We start from the raw sequence: 24,014 nt of genomic DNA, 5'->3' as shown, positions 1-24,014 counted from the left end.
TTTCGTGAAGTAAGAAATTCGTTATTGAGGGATGATATTGAGCGCCCGAATTATGAGCAAGGCGATGTGCTCTCTTCGTAAACTGAAATTCCATGGTTATTTCTAGATTGCTGCGTCAAATATCAACGGCTAGTTCTCTGACTGGGCCTTGGTTTAAGTGCTAGCATAGTCAGGAATACCATACAAGTTTATTTTAGTCTTGTGTTACCTGTTTTCTGCATCATCTAACCGTGTGGGTTTATAGTTCCTGTATCATGCGAGCAAAGTTGCGTGTGCCTATTTGCAACAATTCAATATCGTTTCATACCGGAACACATGCTTCGTATTGTGTTTCAAGATCAACCGTTGTTTTGTAGAAGTCGGTTATGTTTAAACAGTTCGTCTAGCTACGTTTACGCACACTGTATATAAGCATTTGATTGGTACTGGTTAGTGGTCCGAGTTTAGTTGCCGAGTTGTTGCTCACGGATCGATCGCGCGCGCACCCTGAAGCCGGTAGCTTGACCGCCTTGGTTCTGTGTGTGTTAGTTGTTTTTCGGGGCTCCTCGAGTTGCCGTCGTCCTGTCGCTGCCGAAATGGTTTTGTTGTGAGACAAACGCGGCAGACGGCGGCAACAACGGTTAATCGGAATTGAGGAGGCCCGACCTTGCAAGGTCGCCTCCGGGCCGGAAGACGCGGCCGATGCACAGACCCCTGGAGTTTCGAGAGGCGGTTGCGTGTAAATTTATTGCTTTTAACGGCGGACCGCGTGACGGACCGGATGCCTGTGAGCGAGCAGCAGAGGGGGCGCGACCAGGGCAGTCTGCGATGTTCGGACTGAGTGCTCGCCTTCCCTATGCTTCCGCTGGCGTTTTTAGTGCGTGTGTTTCTCTGTGCTGTAACCAAGCATGAAGAAATGCGTAGCATCTTCGTAGAATTCGCCCGGTGCCCGAGGGGCAAAAACAACATGAGGACCGGAGCACTATTGGCTCCTTCAGTTTGAACGAAATTTTCTTGATTGGCCCTGAGAAGCGCACTTCCTATTGGTTACAAAAAGGGTCCGCAGAATGCTCGGCGACGGGATTCAAGGGCGAGTTTTGGCGCGAACGGGAGATCGAAGGGCAGGTCGTTGTTTAGCGCCCATGCAATAAAGACATATTGTCCCGAAGAAGTGGTCCAGTCTGTTCCTCAACGTGTCGTCGGGTCTCCGAACCCCCAGAAGACTTCAAGATCAACCCCATAGATCTGTCAATCACAAACATCGATCGATCATCAACCTCATTCAAAATTAACTGTCAGCTTCTGTAGTACTGCCATCCAAGCAGCACACCGCTCGGACAAGTCTTCGTTTCATTATCGCTTGAAGACAGGAGTAAGGAATGAATAACATGAACAGATTAAGCGTCGAAGCTCTAGAATAGTGCGGGGTGATGGACTCCATCAGAAAATAATTACAGGGTTTTTAGCAAACGGCACATGAATTACTAAGCTGCGTTGTGAGCATTAGTGGATTACATGGCTGTCCTGTTGTGCAGTCACTGAATCCACAGAGCGGTGCTGAGGGCGGATACGCTTTTCTACGCGGCGAAGCTGTTAATGTTGGTAATGAGGGGTGCTGAGGGCGGAGACGCTTTTCTCTGCGGCCAAGCTGTTGATGTTGGCAATGATGGGGCCATTTAAGTAGCTGCGAGTTCTGTCAGCTGCTCATTCCCTGGCATCCTTTAATGGGAGAAAAACTGGCGGAAAAAGGTGTGGGGTTCCTTTGTCAAAATTTTATACCTTAGTGAGTTTGCTTCTTGTATCCGCCGTAAGCCTCATTATGCGTACCCTGCGTTCAAAGTCCCTGAAGGCAAGAAGCACTCGATCTGATCCGATCTTTTCTTATGGTTACCGCCTCCCCCCACCCTCCGCAGGCTAGAAGCAAACCACTGCGAGTTGTAAAGTCTGGCTGAGGCTGCACGTCTATATAATAGGACTGGTTCCGTTTTTTTTTTTTGCTCTTGGGGCGCTTGATGTGCTCCGTGCAGCCCCGCATCACACTTTTTTTCTTAGAATGCGAAGATAGGTCCCACAAATGCTGTCGTTGCCTTGACATTTTGTTCAATACGTACAGGTAGTGGCAGATGCTGTGCACTAATGTCTCATGCTACAGCGGCTAAGCTGGTTACGCTTCGACACCGTTGACGATACCCTTTTTTAAACGCAGGGACTCCAAGAGACATGGCGGAGGAGGCCGGAAGAGGTCGATTTCGGGGCCAGCAGCCCTCCAGGGATGGTCAACGTACAAAATGTGTCGAGCGTCATCGAAGGCAAGAGGCATTCTATCAAGCATGAGCCTACTGCCACGACCAAGAAAAGAAGAAGCATGACACAGCCATTCGGGTCCGGCACCATAGCACCGTCCAGTTCTCACGATGTGTCGACGCCATCAACCGGCCACGAGCTTTCAAGCGAACGGAATGACAGAGTAGGAATCTCATCGCTTCTCGTCAGTCCCACATTCTACGCCCTTGTCCTCGGCGCACTGACCGTGGACTACACGGTGACAGTGGTGAACAGCACCATCGTGGACTACGCTCGTGACAGGGGAGTGGACCGAGCTACGGCCGAACTTTCCATGACATATTGCGCGCCTGCCATTTTCCTGGGCCGGCTACTTCTGCCCCTAGCGGCCGATGCAGGGCTCATCGGTCGCACCAGCCTGGCATCATTATGCCTGGCCTGCATGGCCGCTTCGGCGCTCGTTCTGCCGCACACGGCAGCGTTCGTCACCTACATCTTTGCTCAGGTATGTATGCTTTGATAACTTCTCGAAACTATTTAATGCATATTTTTTCTTTACTGGTTTTCCTAACGAAGTGCATGCTACCAATTACATTTAAGCGCAAACTTTGCAGGCCACACGAGCGCGTGTCAGAGCATCTCGCTACGTCATCTGCTCGTGCGGCCGCTTTCTGTCGACGACTAATTCTGTCCGATTGGAATTTGTTGTTTGCGATCACGCGGAAAGGTGGCTATAGTGTTTATTCACTGTTTAGCACTTATAGTGTTTATTCCCCGCATTTAGCCGTTGTGTGTTTCTTTCACTCTATGCATGCTGTTTTGTGGCTGTCCGACATTTTTTTTGGCACAGGGCAATTGGAAGATATCGAGCATACTAAATACGCACAATATTTTAGCTTGCTTTAGGAACGTTGATGGTTACCTGCTTTGCCTTCCCAACAGCCTAACCGACTCCATAAACGTGGAAGGTATTCTTAATGAATGGAAGAGTGTTTTCCATGGCCTTGAGTTCACATCTGAAACCCCACAGGGCAGCCAGATTAGATTCCTAGACCTGCTGGTGACTTGCAGCGACAACCACACTTGCTGGGCTTATAAGCCCAGGGCAGAAAAACCACTGTTGCGATTTGATTCTGGTCATTCTAAAATTGTTAAACGAGCTGTAGCAACTTCTTGCCTGAAAATAGCTATAAAAAAATCATGCCCCCACTCGATTAGTCACAGCATTGTTGAACAGGTTTCCCGATTGAGGGCTTGTGGCTATCCTGAGCAGTTACTTGGCGGCATTGCAGAATGCTTACTAAGGGAAGTTACTGGGTCCGATAAGAATAAAAAACCGAGCTATGAAGGACGCCCCGTTGTGATGCCATACATTTACAACATCTCCCACAGAATAAGGAAGACAGCGAACAAGTACGGAGTTGAGGTGGTTTTTTCAGCTCCCAATAAGCTCATTGGAATATGCAAAAAGGTCAACGACAATGACGACCACAAAAAGAAACCTGGATGCAACGTCAAACACGACATCACCTATCGAGAGTGTGAAGAAAACGTCATTTACAGCATTCCACTTAGCTGTCAACGAACCTACGTAGGGCAAACGGGTAGATGCCTGAACAAGAGGCTCAGAGAGCACGAAAGATTATGCGAGCAAGTAGGGAAATGAGGAAACCTGGCACCACATTGCGCACACTGCAAATGCACCCCGATGCTAAACAACACCAAGGTAATAGGTCGGGTCAGAAACAGACGGGAACGCGAAATTATCGAAGCTTTCGCTATGCACGTTGTTCCAGATAACCAATGCATCAGCTCCCCTTCGGTGATGCTAGGGAGAACCGAATTAAACTACCTCAGGAATAGCAATCTTCGGCTGTTGTAAAGGCACGTGTTGATATTTTATTATTATATTGTTATGAAGACGAAGAAGAGAGCAGTGGCGCGGGACGGAGTGCTCGCGCTAGGCCTTGAGCCATTAAATCATATCTTCATTCTGTCATCATGTCGTGCCTTCCTTGGCTTGTCACCACGTAACATTTGGTGGTGGTGCTGGGTACTCATCATCATCTAGTCCCCGGAGCATCGCCGCCTTCTGCTCGCCTTCGTCGTCGTCCGAGGGGACCTGGGCTCCGCCGCCCGGCCCAACCCCAGCTCGAACTGACCAGAACCGACCAGCCGCTTTCCCCCGCCCCGTCCCCAGCCCCGAACACAAGACACGGCGACCAGGACCTGACGTACGATGACCCGACTTCGACCCTAACCTAGACGGCACCCCCGCCCAGGCTGTGCGGCGATCCCTCAACCCTTGACCTTCGGCTGTGGGTGACCGACCGCTGGACCCGAAGCTCCGGGGGCAACCGTCCACCAGACAATCTCCTTCATCTTGGTGGCAAGCCTTTCATCTTCTTCTACCCTTTCTGGCCATGCTCATTGTCACCTCATCGTAATTCTAGCAATCGATCGGGACGATCGCTCGGAGGACCGGGGTCATGTTATGAAGACGAAGAAGAGGGCAGTGGCGCGGGACGGAGTGCTCGCGCTAGGCCCTCAGCCATTAAAATCATATCTTCATTCTGTCATCATGTCGTGCCTTCCTTGGCTTGCCACCACGTAACAATATATTTTTCCTTCATATCGCTCTTGTCAGCGTCGTGTGCTCTTCCCTCTTCTGTGTATGACTTGACGTTAATATGTGTATATAGGCATGCTCCTTCCGATAATAAACAGTTGTTAGAAAGCGCTTGTCTTGTGTGTTCGTCCCTTTCCGTATTTTGGTAGCGCTCACCAATACCTTCAAGGATAGAAGGGCAGTTGCGCATCACAGGACCGCTGCACCACGTTTTCTTTCTTGCCATACTTTGACAAAACACTACAAAAAACTACAGGGACGTTCACAAAATCTGCACCGTTGCACCAGGGGTGGCATGAGGACTCCCAGGGATCTAGGAATATAATGAAGAGAATTAATGACATGGACATTAAGGCCAGTATCACTTTCCGAAGAACTGCCATCAGTGAACACTGGATGTAAACACTGGAACCGAAGTGAGACCAAATTGTCACTGCACCTAATTCGCATTTGGCGTAACTAGGTAAATCGACCACCATTTTTTATTTATTCATTCGAAAGTGCTGCGGCAACACTCATGGACCAGGGAAGGACTTGGTGACATGAAAATACTATTCAATAGAAATTTCATGAAGCAAGAGCACATGATCAAGAGTAAAATATAAGCACTTAAAAATCTAGAGTATGCATAATATAAAACTTATTTGCAGACAATAAATAAAAAAGTATTAAAGAGCGAACGTCACCTCGCCTAACTCTTCACAATATGTGGAAGGTGTATTTGAAAGCGCTTATACTCAAAAAAATTGGGTTCAGTATCAAGATTGTGATGGTTCCGAGTTGAGAGTAAACAACGAGATATGACTGCCTTCTTAAAGACGATCACTAGTGGGGAGATGCTTCACAAAAGTTTGTTTTCCTGCATGACGAGAGCGGACTTAAATTTAGGTAGGACAGTGCAGATGCATGTCAAAAATGATACTCCAAGCGGCGACGGCTCTGGTGTCACAAACGTTTTTTTGTGTTATGCGACGACTGGTTAAGCCACGGGACATGCCAGGCGATCATGGAACGCATAGGCAACGAAGGCTTTTTTTTTCAACATGGTACTTATTACAATGATCCGATGTTTTACGTACATGAGGTATCTACACACATTAAAAAAATAAAGGCAAATCAGAACACATCAGCAACGAAGAGTCAATTTGGAGCACATAGCTGATAGGGCATAACACGTCATATCCAAGCAGTAAACGACTAGTAAAAAGGCAATGAACAACACAGTACCAAGACTGAGTGCCACTCCGGTTCAAGCTCGTTCTGGGCATGCAATTTTTTTAAGTGTACAATCATTCCACAGAAACGGCCTTTGCCGGTAGCAAGTGATTCACAAAGTGGGTTCAACAGCGTGTTTTCCAGATGCTGTGTAATGCAATTAAAAACAACGTATCCAGGGGTTCATCAACAAATGGTAGTGCTGTGAGAAATTGTACAGAACGTGGCGTCAAATTAGTCTTTTTTTTCAATGTCCGTTGCATGATTTCCTAGAAGAGTATTCCATCTTTACTATTGGCAAAACAAAGCCCAATCGTTTCACGAGCGTCGCAAAGGCAACAGTTAACCATGGAAATAAGAATATTCTTTCCCTCTAGCAATGTTTTAACCGGTAATGTCTCAGTGTGTAGTTCAAAAACAAAATAATTTTGTACATGGCAAGAGGAGTATTTTACGTACTCTCTTGAGTACGTCATGTCCCGGTAAACCAAACTACACAGAGTGCTACACTAGCGGAGGAAAGGGCATACTGATTAAGTACTTGTGCAAGCGTTCCCTCGATACCAAAAAAGAGAACTCAGGGGAAAAACGAACAAGTACGAAACGAACAAATACACCTCATGCATGAATCCCAAGAAACACAGGCGATCAGTTGCATTCGAAGACACAATGAAGCTTGGTAAAGCATGAACTAAATTTACTTGAAAGAACATGAAACGTGAAACTATTTGTCGGACATACAGGTGGACTAAATAGAGGCTGCAAGCGCTTACAGGACGAAAATGGTTATCACGCCTAACTGATTCAAAAGAAGAATCTCCGCAATATTTTCGAAAACTCTGTGGAAACGCTGGATCTAAAGTCTTGCGCAATAAATAAGTTGCAGTGTATAATAAATTTCAGTGGCGAGAAGCAGACTGCATGCGGTCACCCTACCAAATATATACATACCATGCGGCACAAAAGTCTGTGTGGATAGCACTGAAGAGTTGGCACACGGTCTTTTCAGTAATGTGCACTGCACTTATAGGCACTGAAAGGAGGACCAATGTACTTTGGTGGCGTACGTGTCTATTGTATACCGGCATATTCGGCAGGTGTCGTTCTCCACATAACAAACCGGAGACTGCAACTCTTAGACCGATTAATTCGAGCTCCTGACTCTGAACCGAACTGTTCCGTTAAACGAAAAACCTCATCGATGCTTTGCTTACCAAAGCAAAAAATGCGAGGTCATCCGCATTGTTCAGTTGATGACCCATCATACGAAAACCACTGACAGCTGCAGTTTATAACACTTCGACAAAGTGCGAGGAAACGAGTATAAAGCGAATAGGAGCGGACACAGCAGGCAACCTGGTTTCACAGAGAACTAAATTCGGACTGGTTGTGAGAGACAGCCATTAACAATCAAGTGCGTTGAACAGTTGTAAGAAAGGCGTATCCCAGTAAAAATAATTGAACCAAGAGTTTCGTGATTTAAAAGAGAGAAAATAAATGAATGGCACACCCTATCGAACGTCTATGCCAGGTCAAATTGCAGCAGTGATAATTGTTCATGAACGGGACCGAATACCGCTACAGCGTGCGGGCTGCATGTAGATTAGACTGTGTTCAACGACCTCTCAAGCCGCATGCTGGATGAGGTCCAATCAAAGTAGACATTGCAAGCTGTAGGCGATTTGAGAGGACTTCAGCGAAGATTGTATAATCAACATTAGAAAGGGTGATATGTCTGTAGCCATATAGCAATCATGGTTCTTCCTTATCTTCTTCAGTTTTGGGAATTAAGACCCCATGACTTTTGGTAAATTATTGTGGCAAAAATCCAACTGGTCTAAAAAATTTGGAGTAAGACAGTACTACAGTACATAACAGATTTAAATCTCATAAAATTCCCATGAGAGGCCGTCAGGCCCCGAGGTTTTCGACAGTGGTAATCGATCATCTGCATCTCCCAATTCACACAAGGTTATAGGACGACTTAATATCGCGCACTCATCCTCAGAAAGCTGTGAAACCATAGACATCCAGCGCGCTACATGAAAGCCACGAAGGGTCATTTGTTGAAGCGTGTTAGAGGGCCACTTTGCAAACGCGTTGTGGTGTGCATGACTTTGAAATGTGTGTATGAGCATGTAATGGCGTAGAATGTCATGAAGTGTAACCTAGAAAGTGATCGCACGTGAGCACCGCCAGGGGGCACGATCCAGCACTTTTTTTGTTTGCTACACCACTATGCTCATTCTATTCTAGGTTCTTAGTGATGTTGTGGTGGATAAAGCCATATTCACGAAACAACATGTCTCGAGCATTTCGACAGCAATGCTCCAAGATTACTTTTCCTTCCCTCAGGTGGAGACTCCGTAATCTAGAGAAAAAATCCTGATAATTTCCAAAGCACACTATCACTCTCAAAGATAATGTTTTTTATGGCAATATGTGGTTATCATTCATTTATAAGTATTTTTATTTCACATCTTGTGCCTTCAGCAACGCATGTCAGGATACACTCCGATGCTCTGTACTTATGCATTTTGTGGAAGCAGAACACCAAAGCCTAAGTACCACCTGACTCCATGGCTGCGCAGGTGCTCCTCGCCTTTTTCTTATCTTGTCTGGGCACCCTCAAGGCTGTCCTGGCGGCGGACAACTTCGGCGCCGAAGCCGTGCCGGCCTATTACGGCGCCAATGGCATCGCCCTTGTACCAGTACTCCTTGCGAACCCATCACTCACCGGTAGGAGCGATAGGAATTGCACTTTTGTCGCATGCATTACCCTGTTACAAATGCAGTGACGTCTTGCTGGCTGTATAAAGTTGTGGTTTATGCTGGAGTATTAGTTGTGGTTTTATTCGCGTACATGGGCACACATTCTAGATTCATTTGCCTATGAAGTTTTTGACATGTGAATGCGACTCAGCCAACCAGCCCATGCACAGCGTGCGATCTGATATTAAGGTAGATACCGAAGAAAGAGTGATCGTGGCTGATTAAGTGGATTACCGAAGGAGAAGAAAATCGATGAGTTGCGCAGAAAAAAAAGGTTTATAAGCCACAATTAAGGAAAACTAAAATATTGATATGCCTTCTAGGGGCTATATTTGTGCGGGTCTCTGAGGCTAGGAAAAATTTATTTCGCTATTGAAGTCACCGATCTGAACTGACTGGCAGAAAGGAAGTTTAGTTTTTGAACGCATTTTTGCTGCTAAAGTAACACCAAAATATAGCTACCAATTTCTAAACGATCGAGTTTTACAAAACACGGAAATTGGATTTGTCGTTCTCTATGCCCCTTTAAGCCATAGGGATATTTGTACTATCCACGTTCAGTAGAAGTAAGCTGAATATTGAAGTGGTCACTGGTGAAGTCAAAGGTAAAAAGATTCGACAGGTTTCGCAAGCGCACAATGACTCTTTTTTATGGTAAGGGATTTCAGAGTGTATTGTTAAGTCATCACGAATGTTACTGGGGTCTGTGGCGTTCGAACAACAGCTAACATGGTGAATAGAACAGATGGAATGAAGCCGACAATCTACACACGACCATTGCGTCGTGCGCTGCATGCCTGATTAGCGACAGGTATATGAATTGATTAGTTGCAGCAAATTTCATCAGCACTATGCTTACTCCATGGAATTTTTTCAAGCCCTCAATACTGGAAGTCAGCATATGGAGCAAATTATGTGCGAAAGCATCAATGATATATATTTTGAATTCTTTATATAATGATTTCTGGTTTATGGGGGTTTAATGTCTCAAAGCGACTCAGGCTATGACAGACGCCGTAGTGGAGGGCTCCGGTAATTTCGACCACCTGGGGTTCTTTTACGGGCACTGACATATTACACTACACGGGCCTCTAGATTTTCGCCTCCATCAAAATTAAACCACCGCGACTTTGATCGAACCCGCGCCTTTTGGGTCAGCAGCCAAGCGCCAATTCTTCACATATGATAACTTACAATAAATCAGAGATAATATGAAAATGAAGCGAGAAAGACTGCCAATGAACAACCGGGAGCTTACCAGAAAGGTGCCTATAAGACCTACATAATTTGTTAACATAGAAACATCTGACATTACACACAGTATAAAACTTACCCCTTAGCCGCCGCGGTGGCTGAGTTGTTATGGCGTTCGGCTGCTGGCCCGAAAGACGCGGGTTCGATCCCGGTCGCGGCTGCCGAATTTCGATGGAGGCGAAATTATACAGACCCGTGTGCTGTGAGATGTCAGAGCACGCTAAAGAACCCCGGGTTGTCGAAATTTCCGGAGCCCTTCACTACGGCGTCTCTTATTGCTTGAGCCGGTTTGGGACGTCCAACCCCCATAAACCAAACCAAACCTGAGCACTTATGACCCAAAATTAAATATGACAATCAGATGAAAAAAATGCAAAGGCAGAAGTAACTTGCCAGTAGAAATTTTAAGCTATTGGCAAATGAATTTTCAAGTCTTATTGTTCCTTTTATGCAGAGAGACTACAGTCCTGTTCAAAACGGAACAACTACTGCTCACGCAGAGATCCGATCATTACTTCGTTTCTCGCTCCGTACTTTTCTCTACCTTACTTTCTGGACAATGTTTCACGCACATGGTATAGTTATCATGGTTCAATCCTCGTTGAAAAGCTCCGTTTTTCTAGACAAACCACACGCTTTACTTAGTAAGCAGAGTCCAGGCTTAATGTCCTCTTATAATTTTCATGCCCGCTATCAGCGCTCGTAATATTTCGATCGTAAAAGTAGTTTCGCTGTCAATACCATTTTACAATCTCGCAAGTTGTTGTGATCCCATTAAGTTAGGTTATCGGAGCACTCGCTGCTTCCAGAACCGCTTCATTGACAAGACGGCAGCTAGCCCTAGTTAGCATATTGTTACGTGGTGACCATCCGAAGAATGAGGCGAGATGAACGATGGCGGTGAGATGATTTAATGGCTGCTGGCCTAGCGCTCCGTCCCCCGCGACTGCCAGCTTCGTCCTCGTCGTGACACTACCTGGGGCTGCCGAGCGATCGCCCAGATCGTGAATAGAAGGCACCGACGAAGAGATGCTTTCGATGGTGATAAGTTCAGAGGACGGTACAACAGAAATGGCATGGGGTGAAGTGCTGGCCGCCACGTTGAAAGATATGGCCGAATGAATCCTGGTCCACGAAGCGTCCGGGCCGCACGTCGCCAGGAGCCGACGGCCGAAGCCGTTGGACGCTGCGAACGACAGGGGCAAGGGAGCTGTGTCCTCACGTGTGGGCAGCGTCTAGGGTCGGTCGGGTCATGGGGCGGGTCGCGGCAGCGTCATCATGTCGTCGTGTCTTGTGATCAAGGCGAAAGACGGGGCTGGGGTGAGCGGCGAGGTCGGTTCGGGCTTGGCAAGCTGCTGCACGGCCGGACGGCGCGGATCAGGAACTCACGGCTGACGACCAAGGCTGACGGAGGACGCCGAATCTCCAGAAGCAGGATGGGATATGATACCCCGCACCTCCACAAAATGTTACGTGGCGACCAGACGAAGAATGAGGCGAGATGAACGATCGCAGTGGGATGATTTAATGGCTGCTAGCCTAGCGCGAGCGCTCCGCCCCGCGCCGCTGCCAGCTTCGTTGTCTTCGTGACATTATTTACCGCCAGTCAGTCTGGCTGTGCCGGAAATTGTGTAATGCAAGCATCAGCACAAATTCTTTGTGATAGCAAAGTCGCGTAGTGCATTCTGTATTCAGTGGTTTCGAAAAGAAAATCCGATAATGTGTACGTGTGAATGTTATTCTCAGATGAAAATGTCAACACTTTAACTTGCATAATCTGGGGACTACACTCAGAAACTTTTATCAGGGACGTTCTCTCTTGAGTGTATTTTTATGCATCCCCGATTATTTCATCTTTCTTCATAGCCTAAAGTGATTCGCGCCATAATGATACTTTCGCCTCTTTTTTAGCCCTCCTGAACAATTTTATGCATCTTAAGTCTTGAAACCATGTCGATCTGTATTTGGTGGAGATTCTTTTCGAACTTCATTCTGTTGCCTTTTGGCCGAAGTCCAAGCCAGCGAAACACCGTCGTGCTTGCTGTCAGCCGTGGTGAACGGCAGTAGCCTATTTATCATGACATGAGTGACGAAAGCGTCAATGGAAGACCGAATTATTTCAGGAAATGGGTCCTGGGGAGAACTTAACAGAGATTTTTATGCACCAGTGCAGCACCCATGGAAACATAATACTCATTTATTAAAGGCTCATTAAAATTTCCTTTTATTTGAAAAATCTATCCGTGTAATCACGTGTCCGTTGAGTTCGATTTGTGCTCGTGCCGCCTGTTGTGATGCTGTAAAAAATATTGAACCTGGTAAATGCATATTAATTCAAATGGCTGCCTGCGACGCACTTTCCTCTGCAGAAATTTTTAAATTTAGTTCGCACCCAGAGTACAGCTTGAAGGTCTAAAGTTTGGTTGAAAACAATCCTCCTGGAAAATTATGGTTCAAGTTAAATTCTTAATGACTATAGAAACAAAAATAATCACCTTGCTGAGTATTAGTTTTGCACCAGTGTACCGGGTGAAGAGTGCATTTATTGATGGCAGTGCCGGCAGCAACAGAGGCAGCAGTCAGGTCGCAGCAGGACAAGATGGCCAGCCAGAAGCAGCAGCTTCCGACCGGGACTCGCACTTATAGGCACGAGCGATAACGACGAAGTCATCCTCATCGCATTTTTACAATGACACCGGCGGGAAGGAGTAGCCAGGCTGGCGAATTACGGCGAAGAGACGACCAGAGGGTTATACTACAGATTGAAGCGGATAATGTGGACAACCTCACGACCATGGCGGCGGTGGTCTGCGGAAGGCGAAACTGGCTCAGTGAGGTAGTTGACGGAAGACGTGTGCTGACGACGCGGTAAGGGCCATGGTACTTGGTCGAAAATTTACTGTCGGCAGGAACCCAAAGCCAAACAATGGAGTGGGCCGAGAACATCGGAGCAGGCTTGGCACTGTTGTGGAGGACTTTGCGGTAGCCTTGAGTGAGAGAAGTAGAAGTGCGGGCCAGCTGACGGCATTCCTCCGCCTTTTGGTCGATGTCTGAGATGGTTCTGTGCTCAAAAGGATCAGGACGGTACGGTAAAATCGTATCATGCGTCAAGGATGGTTCACGGCCGTATAAAAGGAACAAGGAAGAGAAACCTGTTGTCGCTTGATGGGCCGTATTATACACAAAACTCACAAATGGGAGCATCTTATCCACCCGCCGCGGTGGCTTAGTGGTTAGGCCACTCCGCTGCTGGCCCGGAATACCCAGGTTCGAACCCTACCGCGGCGGCAGCGTTTCAATGGAGGCGAAACACAAATACGCCCGTGTGCTATGCGATGCCAGTGCACGTTACAGATCCCGAGGTGGTAGAAATTATTCCGCAGCTCTCCTCTGCGCCTTTTCCGTGGCACCTTTTTTTCGTTATTCTTTCACTCCATCGTTAATCCCTTCCCTTATACGGCGTGGTTCAGGTGTCCGCCGAGAAGTGAGACATATACTGCTCCATTTCCTTTCACCAAGAATCAATTTATTTATTATAAATTATCTGATCCCAGTCAGAATGGTATGAGGTAACGCGGTACATTGCAAGCATGTCCCCCAGAGTGCGGTTGAAGAGCTCTCTGAGGCTGTTCTTTTCCGGGTGGCATGCTGTAGTCGCACGGTGAACGGATGCGCATGTTGAGAGGAGCTCTTGAACTACCTCATGCATAGAGACACGACCTCTGTTACTCACGAGCTCCCGAGGTACGCCGTGACGGAGGAAAAAGTGGTGGGGAATAAAGTAAGAGACTTTACGGGTCGTCGCTGCTGGAAGTGCGGCTGTCTCCGCATAACGGGTTAGGTGATCGACGGTGACGATTACCCATCGCTTACTGGCAGAAGTGCAGGGAATCTGGCTATAAATGTCGATGCCGATGCGGTCGAAGGGGCGAGTAGGGCATGGTAAAGGCTGCAGCGGGCCGGCCGAGCGACAAGGTGAGGCCTTCCGTTGGTGACAGGTGATGCACGAGCGAAGGTAGCGACGGACAAAATTATACATACCACACCAGTAATAGCGCTGGCTAAGCCGATCATAGGCTTTCAGGTTGCCAGCATGAGCGCTACTGTGGTTTTACGATCAGCGTGGTGACACGCTTAACACGGTGTCCATCATTCTTTCCAACGTTGCTGGGGCGTCGCAGAGGCCGAATAGTATAATTTTGAATTCGTAGAGCCCGTCCGGAGTGACGAAGGCAGTTTTCGCGCGATCGGCTGCAGCCCATTACCCTGAATGCGACGGGTGGACGCACGAACGGCGGCCTTGGCACTGGCGCAAAGCAGGTAATGAAAGGGACGCCGTCGAGGTAGCAGCAATCAGAGGCGCCGTCAGCACTGCTACAGCAACCGGGGAAACGTCCGCTGGCCTGATCAGCCTAGGCGTCTTGATAGACGGCGTCGAATGAAGCTGCAGGGCGGTTGTAACCGGAATCTGCTATGGACGACAGGTTGTATGCGGTGGGCTCCCGTCGAACTTGCCTTCCGCGGCGGCAGAGCCAGTGATGTGAGGTGTATTTGAAGACTAACACCGCTGGGAAGCAAGACAAACCTACATCAGAGGCCTGGTTTGGCTTGAGGACAGGCACTGGCACCGGTTCAAGGTCCTTTGGAGGCATAGTAGAACGTATGACAATCGTCATGCTTTGCACTGTTTTCAGCTGCTTAACCTTCTCATCCTGATTCTTGTTTAAAAAATTACAGCGCGGAAAACGGGGACTTCAAGGGTCGAAAACAAAAGACAAGCGCTGACTCTCAACTTAAGTTTAATCACAGAAAACAGGCAAATATAAGCGCACAGGCAACAACCAAACATTAAAACCACAAGGCGCGTGCGCTAAGTTGGGTCAAGGGTTTGGTTGCTGCCTGTTCGCTTATATGTGCCTGTTTACTGTGATTAAACATTAGTTCAGAGTCAGCGCTTGTCCTGTGTTTTCTACCCTTGAAGTCCCCGTTTTCCGCGCTGTAATTTTTTAAATATGTACCACCAACCCGCCCGCCTTGCTATCGTACTGATTCTTGTGACTGTAGTGCGTTGCGGATCTTTGCACGAGCTGGAAGTGTTGCTAGCTGGCGTGGGTTTGGCCGAGACCTCTTTAGCATGTGCTTGCGGCTACTCCGACATCGCTGCAGAGGCCTTTGGAGCTCGTGTCGTGACGAGGCAGACGGGGATGCCGAAAACCGGGACACGCATACTGCTGCAGAGCGTTCCTTGTCGTCAATCAGGAGGCGGTGGCGACAACGTCAGTGAAGGGTGGTGTGAAGAGGACTAGGCGGACGTGCCTACGGGATGACACGAAGGAGCTCAAGGAGGCAGGTACAAAGAAGCGCAGAGGGCACATGTGGGAGCAGGATGTGCAGCAAAGTTCATGCTGAGCCTACGTAGTGTTTCATCGAGAGGGACGGCTGGGCCGGAGACGCTGGGGTGGAGTGGCGGGGCGGCGGCCAGGGCCTGCCGAGGCGGGTAGGGCTCTGACGAAGGCTGCGTGGGCGCGAACAAGGCTGGTGCGGGGCCAGCTGCTGGCGGCGGCGAAAGCGGGTCTGCAGCGTCGTAGAGCGGCAGCGGGACGTAGCAGACGCCAAAATACACCAAGACGGCTGGGCGCAGCTCATCATATGGCCGGCAGCCGAAGGCAGGGCAGGCGAGTTGGCGCAGCAGGTCGGGCGGGAGGATATCGCAGAGGACTGCGTGTTTGAGCGGCTGGATGGTGATGCCGTTCAGGTACAGCTCAGCCTTTGAGTGAACCACCCGCCGACGCCTTGAGGATGGAACGCCGGAAGTGGCGGGTCAAAGGCTAGGTACTGCCAGCCCGCCATCCAGGAGTGCAGCTGAGGGAGGAGGTGCGGCTCAACGGGTCACCACAATGTGGAAGTCGCCCAGGAAGGCGACCGCGGCCACATTCATTGGAGGGCTGCCGGAGAGCAGAGAGTAGTGGAGCGGCGGTGGTAGCGTCCAGCCGAGGCCCAGCTCCCGAGCGTTCTATCCAGCTCGTGCTGGCGACACTTCGTCCCTTGTGGAATTTCGCCACTCCCAACCGCGCGGGTCGCTACAAATTCAATAAAACATATTGTGTTGGCTGTTATAACTCGGGCGGTGCAGAAAGCTGTCCTGTGGAGGTGCTGTGCGTTGGCGGTATTCAACGACAGTCCGTAAATAGGCGTCGTGACCTTTCGAAGAGAGCGACAGTTTTAGTCTAATAACAGATACGACGGCACCAGCATCTACGAGGTAAAGCGTCGAAACACCTTAAACTATAACGGCAATAACGGTCGTTCGGAAAAGAGGACTTTGGCGTTCAGACAAGTCGCAGTCCATTCGTCGGGAACTGCGGTGGTTAGTTACCTGGCTCGGCAGAGGGAGGTAGGTAGCACTTGGGCGAAATGAAGCGGCTACGAGGAGAAGGCCTGATGAGCAGAGTACTCTGGCGGCGGTCCCGGTAGAACTCGGAACTGAGGTGCCGAATAAGACATCGCAGGTGATGCAGGGGCATAAAGCGGCATGCGACGTCGGCAAAGGCGCGTCACGTACTACCTGGTATGCCGCAAACAAAGCATATCAAATGTTTCTCTGATCGCGCCATCGAGCAGTAATGAGCAGTAAAAGAAATCCTATTTAGCGCTTCAGTCTGCATACTGCATATTACATTTATTCAAGGAAGAAATAAATGCTAGAGTTAAAGTGGCACTCAGTTCCTTCTGCTCTTTGAAGAATGTACAAATAGAACATTCAGAGCCATTGATGACTGTCATTTTCCCGGACAAGAACCACTGTCAGGCAAAGTGATCAAAAAGATGGATTGCATTCTCTGGTGGGTTCCCATCATGTAATCCTGGCAAGAAACAAAAATTCGCTGTGATATGTCCTGTGACAAAAATACTATTTAGACGACGGCGATGGCGTCGCAAATTACTCGTGTAGACTGCCTGATACAGCTATTCTTGCATTCAGATTTATCAGGCGTATAAAACTGCCCAACAATTTTTTTTATGGGCGCTGCTGAGAAAAACATCCCAGGCTCAGAAAAACTAGAGCTAAAAGAATAAATAGCACCGCCTTAGAGCATATACAATGCGCAGTATGAAACCAAGCTTTCTCGGAAATCACATTCAATTGTGAAGCAAATGTAGATTATTGTAAGGTACTATTACGAACACTTTGACGGTGATTGTTTCATCAACCGATCCGTAGCAAAATCCTGCCATAGAAAACCAATGGGGGTGCATTTTTCACAATAAATAACAGTTACTACAAGCGTACCGAGGAGCGATCTGTGGGTATATTGATTGCTATGTGGCAATATTTAAGACGTGCGAAGAAATTGCGTTCATAAACAAAATTCCAATGAAAAAATGCGCTCGGCCAGAATTTCCAGGTATGATCGGTGGATACTTATCAAGCATGTAGGGTTCAGTATGGGCTTGTTAGAATGTCTGCACAGGCGTGCGCAATAATTCATGAAAAGCTAAAAAGAAACCGGTGTTCTTTTAACTTGCCGACATTCACCATGATGCACAGTTACACGATACAAGCTTCTGCGCGTATTCTGCGTAAGTAGGCAACGTTGCCGCTCGAGGTAAGGAGCTGAACAGAAATATTAAGTCTTGCTGTTTGACTGATGAGTGAAATCTTCACAGGCTGTAATGCGGCCCCATTGATTGTGCATATAATTATTGACACTCGAAACAAAAGCGCGGTCTCGCAAATTGATGGGAAGGTGAGATTAGTTAAGAATTATCATAGATTTTAATCTGCGCACGGTGCGCAGAGCACCCTTATTATAATTTATTGTCCGAGTACTAAGGTTGGGGCGAGAATAATGAATGCTTTGGCAGTGATGCGCTTCTGTGTCATCTTGTGTCCATAAAATGAAGCCCAACAAAACGACAGCCCACAGAATGAAGATGCAGAATGAAATGCAGAACTCTGCATTCATTTTAGAAGCGGCCTGCTATGTACTCTTGAGGTGAGGAGGAAATCAAGTTTGTGAGTACACCCGAGAAGAGCCCGAAAAATGCAGAAAGTATGCATGTCAATCAGCAACGCTTGAGGCAGAACTCAGAAACGACTTTCATTTTTACTGTCTGTCAGCGATAAGTTTCTAACGCAGGCACTCCTATTTTTTTCTGGTATAGAAACCCTCTATCAACGCGTAGCCCCGCGCATTCAGCGCTTCATCTTCTAGAAGTAACGAGCGGCAACTTGCTCCGTAATGAGTTTCACTGCAATGTCTGTCGTCTTCACCCATCGGTGTCCTTGTGTGCGCTTTATTTCGAACGTGGTTTACCAACTACACCACACCAATTCCTTACTGTGCTTCTTTTTACAGGCTATTTCCGTGACACAATGGGGTCCTACGACAACCTCTTCCGGCTCATGGCCGGGCTTCACTTGATCACTTCCGCCATATACTTTGTGCTTGCCTACAAGCAGAGGCGACCGAAGATAATCGGAGAAGAGGCTACAAACACGTGGCGAAGAATGTCTCATGAAATGTAGTGCCTTTTGTGTTAGCTACTACGCAGTTCTTTGTACTTCGCGGGAATTTTATTAGTCCCTTATGGACAATGGCTGTTCATGTTGTGAGGATAAACCAGAAAATGATGCATTATGAGCAGCCTGAATTGAAAGTGCTCATGAAACGGTGCATTCAACCTACATTCCTCAGAGTCATCAGAGATCGGACAGACGCACAATATGCTTTGCTTATGTTATCATCGCTTTTGCAAGTGAGTTACTTAATTCTTCTAATAATAAAGTATCAACAGCTTTCAATATCAATGACCAACCTAAAAAACAGCAGAGGGAGAGAGTCACTAAAAAAAAAAGGCTGCCACCGTCTAGAAGACGTTGAAGTAACGAGCGTTATCTGTTTGGTTTACTAGAATTGATCGCTCCCCGTAGCGGAGCGATCGACGCCTAGGGCCATCTATCAGAGAAATTACGATGCACGTTTACCCATTGTCGGGTTGCACCCCCTCAACATACGTCCCAAACGGAATTTGCTCCGGTTGAGGGATCAAGGTGGGCCTAGAATTTGGTTTGCGGTGCGATATATTAACGCTTCAATAATTGGATGTATACAATGTTTACCTATTACTTAATTTTGGTTTTATTTATATACCATAACCCCTAGGTTTTTTCTTTCGCTACAAAATGCGCTAAACAACTGTCCCCGGATGGGTGCTCCTTCTTTTGGAAGTATATATAGCGGAACAAATCTACGCATACATTGCGGTCCCGTAGCGGCGCAGTTTTCCTACCCTTTAGAGGACATTGTTTGGGGGAGGGAGGCGAGGAGGAATTGGTATGGGAGGGCACAAGCAATTTTAATGGCCGCCTTGGATTTGAGAAACCAAAACTATGCCGCCATTTCGTCCCCTGACGTCATACTCACGTAGTTACACCCCTATCCACCACACTGGACCATGACTTCCTATTGGCACGTGGCAGGTGGTTGTTTCTACAACTCTATTGTAGATGGCGCTGCAAGTCGCAATGCGAGATGTGCTAGTTTCTAGTTGCAGCCACAGATGGCGCTGTGATCTCAGGGTGGTAGCAAACCCTACGACATCTCGAAACGTGATGAGTAAGAGCTAACGCTCTTAAAAATCTCAATCGGTGTGGGTAATTCAGCCAAATGCGGATATGTGCGCTAGCATGATGTGTTTCGGTGCTGTGCTCCTCTGCTGGGTTAAGGTGGTTGTCGGTGTGTCTGCTCTTTCATTCAAAAGTGAAAGCAGGACAAGGCAACACCTGCCATAGCACCTGCCTTGCGCCACTGCGCCGCTGCCCGCCGGCAACACGTTGGCAAGTATACTCCACCCAGAGGGTAGATGAGCAGTGGTGCAGCGCCCCAGCTTGTCACCTGATTACCACCGGCTACGTTTTCGCAAGTCAGCCACCCGATGGGCAGGTGAGCAGTGGCGCAGTGGCACAATGCAGGTGCTATGGTGTTGTTGCCATCGGTGGTATTGGGTTGCTTGGGTTCGGTTGCGGCCCAGGTTGTGCTTTCCGAGTAGCTTCTCACGATTAAGTTAGGCTGCCGGCCGCCACGGTGCGCAGGTATCCGACTACGTAGTGAGCAGGTGAGGAGCTTGCTGCAAAACTGGCTCGAGTCAAAGACACAACGGCCAAATTTGGGGAAGGCCCACTATAAGTTCAACGCACTAAGAAGCACCGGCTCTTGAATTTATAATTATGTTATAATATATGTAAATCATGACGTAAATAAAGCCATTATTATTTGTACTTTTATCAGGTGTCAAGTCAATATAAAACAACTCACACTACGCCGCACTCAATTTATTAAGCACGTATCATTCCTTGTTGCGGACACTTCCACGTTGTTTTTGTCACAACGGGGTCGAAAACTTTTCTTGAAGGCTGAGTGGTGCGCCCAGGACTAGCATGTTTGTACTTCCTTCCTCGGAAAGACATTCCTCGGAATCGTCGACCTCCGACCTGAGAAGAAACGCCTCGTGTTTTCGCTAAACGCAGTTACTGCTGTTCACACTCCGAATTCGATCATGACCACGGCGCTAGTCTACATTTATCGCGATCCGAACTTGGCATCCTCGGTTCCGATAATTAATTGAGAAAATAGCTGCGTCCGTGAGCGCAGAGTGCCCGTTTGCGTACAAATGCGGAAAGCGTAGGAGCTAGCCCTGTTCAGCACGCGCAGTTTTTACACATAATCACGATTTAAGGCAACACATTGAAATTACCAGTGTCTGGAGTGCCGTCCGAAGACGCTTTTTTGCGACCTTCGATTACCATTCGACAGCGCTACAACGGCGCACTCTAGCACCATCTCAAGGTGCCTAGGCTGCGCATTCAAGAGTCGTAATGAGGCAAAAAGGGGGTCTGGTACCTTCCGTGTCTCGAAAGTAGGCGACAAGTTCGCAACGCTCGCCGCACTTAACGCCACGACCTTATCGCAGCTGTGCTGCCCGCTAGCGTGGCGGGCGACGGCGGTCTGGCACTACTTTCTTGTCGCTAAACTTAGGTTGGTTCGACTGAAACCAGAGCGAACAGCTCCTTGGAACTGGTCGGCGGAATAGTGAGTGGTCTATTCATGGCCCTGCCTTACTGTTAACCGCATTGTCTCATGGCAAATTTCAAAATAAAGGTATGATTGATTTAAGTGACACCATAGCAGCGGAGCTAGCGTGTCAGATCAGATGATCCGAACAGCACTGGCTATAGTTGCTATGCGGTTCTGAGCAGAAGCCTGCTTGTCAGTTTGTTAATAGTAATTCAAGACTAGAACTATAAAATCATAGTCAACTAAGACTTAATCATGCTTTTAAACAGTGATAAATGCAAAAGTTGATTTCAATTAAAAGATTATGTCAAAATAGTGTAATAGGTGACAAATATCAAAAACTCCCTCCACTAGTAAAAATTAATTGAAAATTCTAAAAAGTTTTCGATAAATCAATTCTTATTAGTAACACTTGATCACCAACAATCTTTTCCACCCTATTTTGAGTATATTCACGATAACATTACTAATATCACACTTACACTCTCTAAATTAACAGTTTTTGATTGGGGTATGAAGTTAAGTTCATTACGTCAGATGTATATTCGGAGCCTACAGAGGTTTATAACTTATAGATCAGCGACCTCGCTTTCTCCACATACGCACAGTAGCTAGAAGATTAAAAACCATGTAACGAGTACGGCTATTCGAAATATGCAAAGCTTATACAACCACCCAGAATCTCGCTCTTAACACACTGTGCAAAATGCAATCTGTACAGCTAACTATTGAAAAAAGAGAAGAGGCTTTTAGACATTCGGGATACCAGTGTTAAGTTTAAACGGGAAACTAGATGACATGGTGTAAATGTTGTACCACATATTTGGACAACTGAACTCATCTAGGCAAGGAATTTATCATGCGTTTGAACAAGAAAACAACCCCATCTTGGTATCAGATATTTACCTGCTGCTCCGAATAAGATAAAACCATGGGGACAGCGTTCATAGCATTTGACCAAACAGGCAGCATTATACATTCAGCCAGTTCCAATTGCTTAACCATGGGTGATCTGCCTAGGCAGGCTTAACCCGCTACCTTGCTCAATCAGATAACAGAAAACGCATATCGAGGCATCAGGAGGACTGTTTTCATTGCGAGACTCCAGGTTTTAAAGGATTTCCGGGATGAGATTAACCGCATTCGCATTGTGCTGTTGTTATCTTCGATACCTGAAAGCCGAAAACATAAAAACTATAATATGTCGTTGGCTCACACGTACTTGCGGGATAATGGGTCATATAAGGGCATGTTCGTGCAATCGCGAACTATCAGGTGCATTTGGACGACATTATCCCGACTGGCGAAACAGAGTAGGGAGTACTATTATATAGAGCAAGGCGTGCATTATTAGGTTCCACTGCGACTTTCGCTGCTCGTTGATAAAGCGAAAAATAAATAATAAATAACAGGCGCTCGAGAAATAGTTTGTCATTGCGGCGCTTTGATCGGCGAAAACTAATTTGGTGAGCATTACACAAGAGTTGTTTGAGAAGAAGGAGCTGTCTTAACAACGAGACAGCCACGTCAGTTGCTTAAAAATAAAACCTAATGTGGCGCTCATAAACGAACATAGGTTACAAGGAGCTTTTCTATACTCTCACGTAAAAGTTATATTACTGGGACCTGCTATAAGCTGCGCTAAAACATGTTAAATGCTTCATACATGGCCCTCCCGTGCACAATAGATACTTCATAGCGTAAGAACATGGTCCTGGTAATTTTTAAGATAGCTGCTCTACTTCTCTGCCTCCTTGACATGATGAATACTCCTAAGCATTAGAAAATAGCAAAGGGTTTCCAAGCGAAGAGACGGAACAGCGCGCGACACTCGTTACAACCAGTAGATCCTTGGCGGACCTTAGAACGCGGCGAATATCCGTTTGACTGCCGCTATATGCGAACATATTTTTCATAAGGCTCAAAGATACCGTATTCGAAACAAAGAAAATAAAAACAACGCGCGAACTAATCGCGCACGCTGCATATGACTGGAATTCGAAAGCTACAGTCGGCCGGAACGCGATTCTCTTGCATTGAGTCTACCTACTCTTCCTATAAAAGCCGGTGACTGGAGAGCTTCCTTCTCCATTACACCCAGCTGGTTTTGACACCACCCGGATGTACAGGATTTTAAGATTGTCACCGGCTACTGACGAACATTTTTGTAGTGAAACCAGCGTTGGCGGGCAAATTTCTTTAATGAACCAGCGAGCGCAGAACACGTATCATATATATGTGGCATTCCACAAAGGGCGCCTTCCGTTTCCCTCTATAATTTCTAAGCTGCGAACCCGCAGCTACTTGTATCCAGCTATCTTCAGGGGTTACTTGCGTCCCTTAACCACAACGGCCCCTTTAGATCGCACATATGCGATGTCGTCATGGGCTGTCAGAGAATCCCGCAGGCGATCATGTCTTTAGCGTGGATGTTAAGGACATATTACTGCATTCCCGCTGCAGTTATTAGCTCAGACGTCGGTGACATGTTACTCGATTTCTCATCCCTGTTTATCCCGTTCTGGGAGAGCCTCCAGAAAGGAGGGGTGTTGGGGTGTGCCGGGTCAGGCTTGCGTAATGTATTCGGTGTGACGGCTGATTGATGCGCTATCTAGGTGCCTTCAATCAAAGGTATAGCTTGCAAAGGTGATGTGCTTGTGTGCTGTTCTGTGATCTGCATTGGCTGGCAGGTAGCGCCGTTGTTCAGCTACTTGTTTCGAAGTGGGTCAGAAACGGCGTCTGTGGGTAATTCACTGGATTTCGTTCTTAGGCTACAATGGCACTTGAAAGGTTACCTCCTTTTT

General features: G+C 47.3%; 1 protein-coding gene across 1 annotated transcript in view; it reads left to right on the top strand.

Moving 5' to 3' along the window:
• Window positions 1-20,414, top strand: part of LOC144121844 (monocarboxylate transporter 12-like) — a 131,358-nt gene extending 110,944 nt beyond the window's left edge. The window contains exons 5-7 of the mRNA XM_077655260.1: window positions 2,186-2,767; window positions 8,698-8,845; window positions 18,493-20,414. Coding sequence (XP_077511386.1) covers window positions 2,186-2,767; window positions 8,698-8,845; window positions 18,493-18,662 — 900 coding nt within the window. The 3' untranslated portion in view covers window positions 18,663-20,414. The remainder of the gene's footprint in view (window positions 1-2,185; window positions 2,768-8,697; window positions 8,846-18,492) is intronic.
• Window positions 20,415-24,014: the final 3,600 nt, after the last annotated feature.

This window comes from Amblyomma americanum, chromosome 2, assembly GCF_052857255.1.
Source record: "Amblyomma americanum isolate KBUSLIRL-KWMA chromosome 2, ASM5285725v1, whole genome shotgun sequence".
Taxonomy (NCBI): Eukaryota; Metazoa; Arthropoda; class Arachnida; order Ixodida; family Ixodidae; genus Amblyomma; species Amblyomma americanum.
Note: the sequence above shows the minus strand (reverse complement) of the source record. Positions and strands in the feature narration are given on the sequence as shown.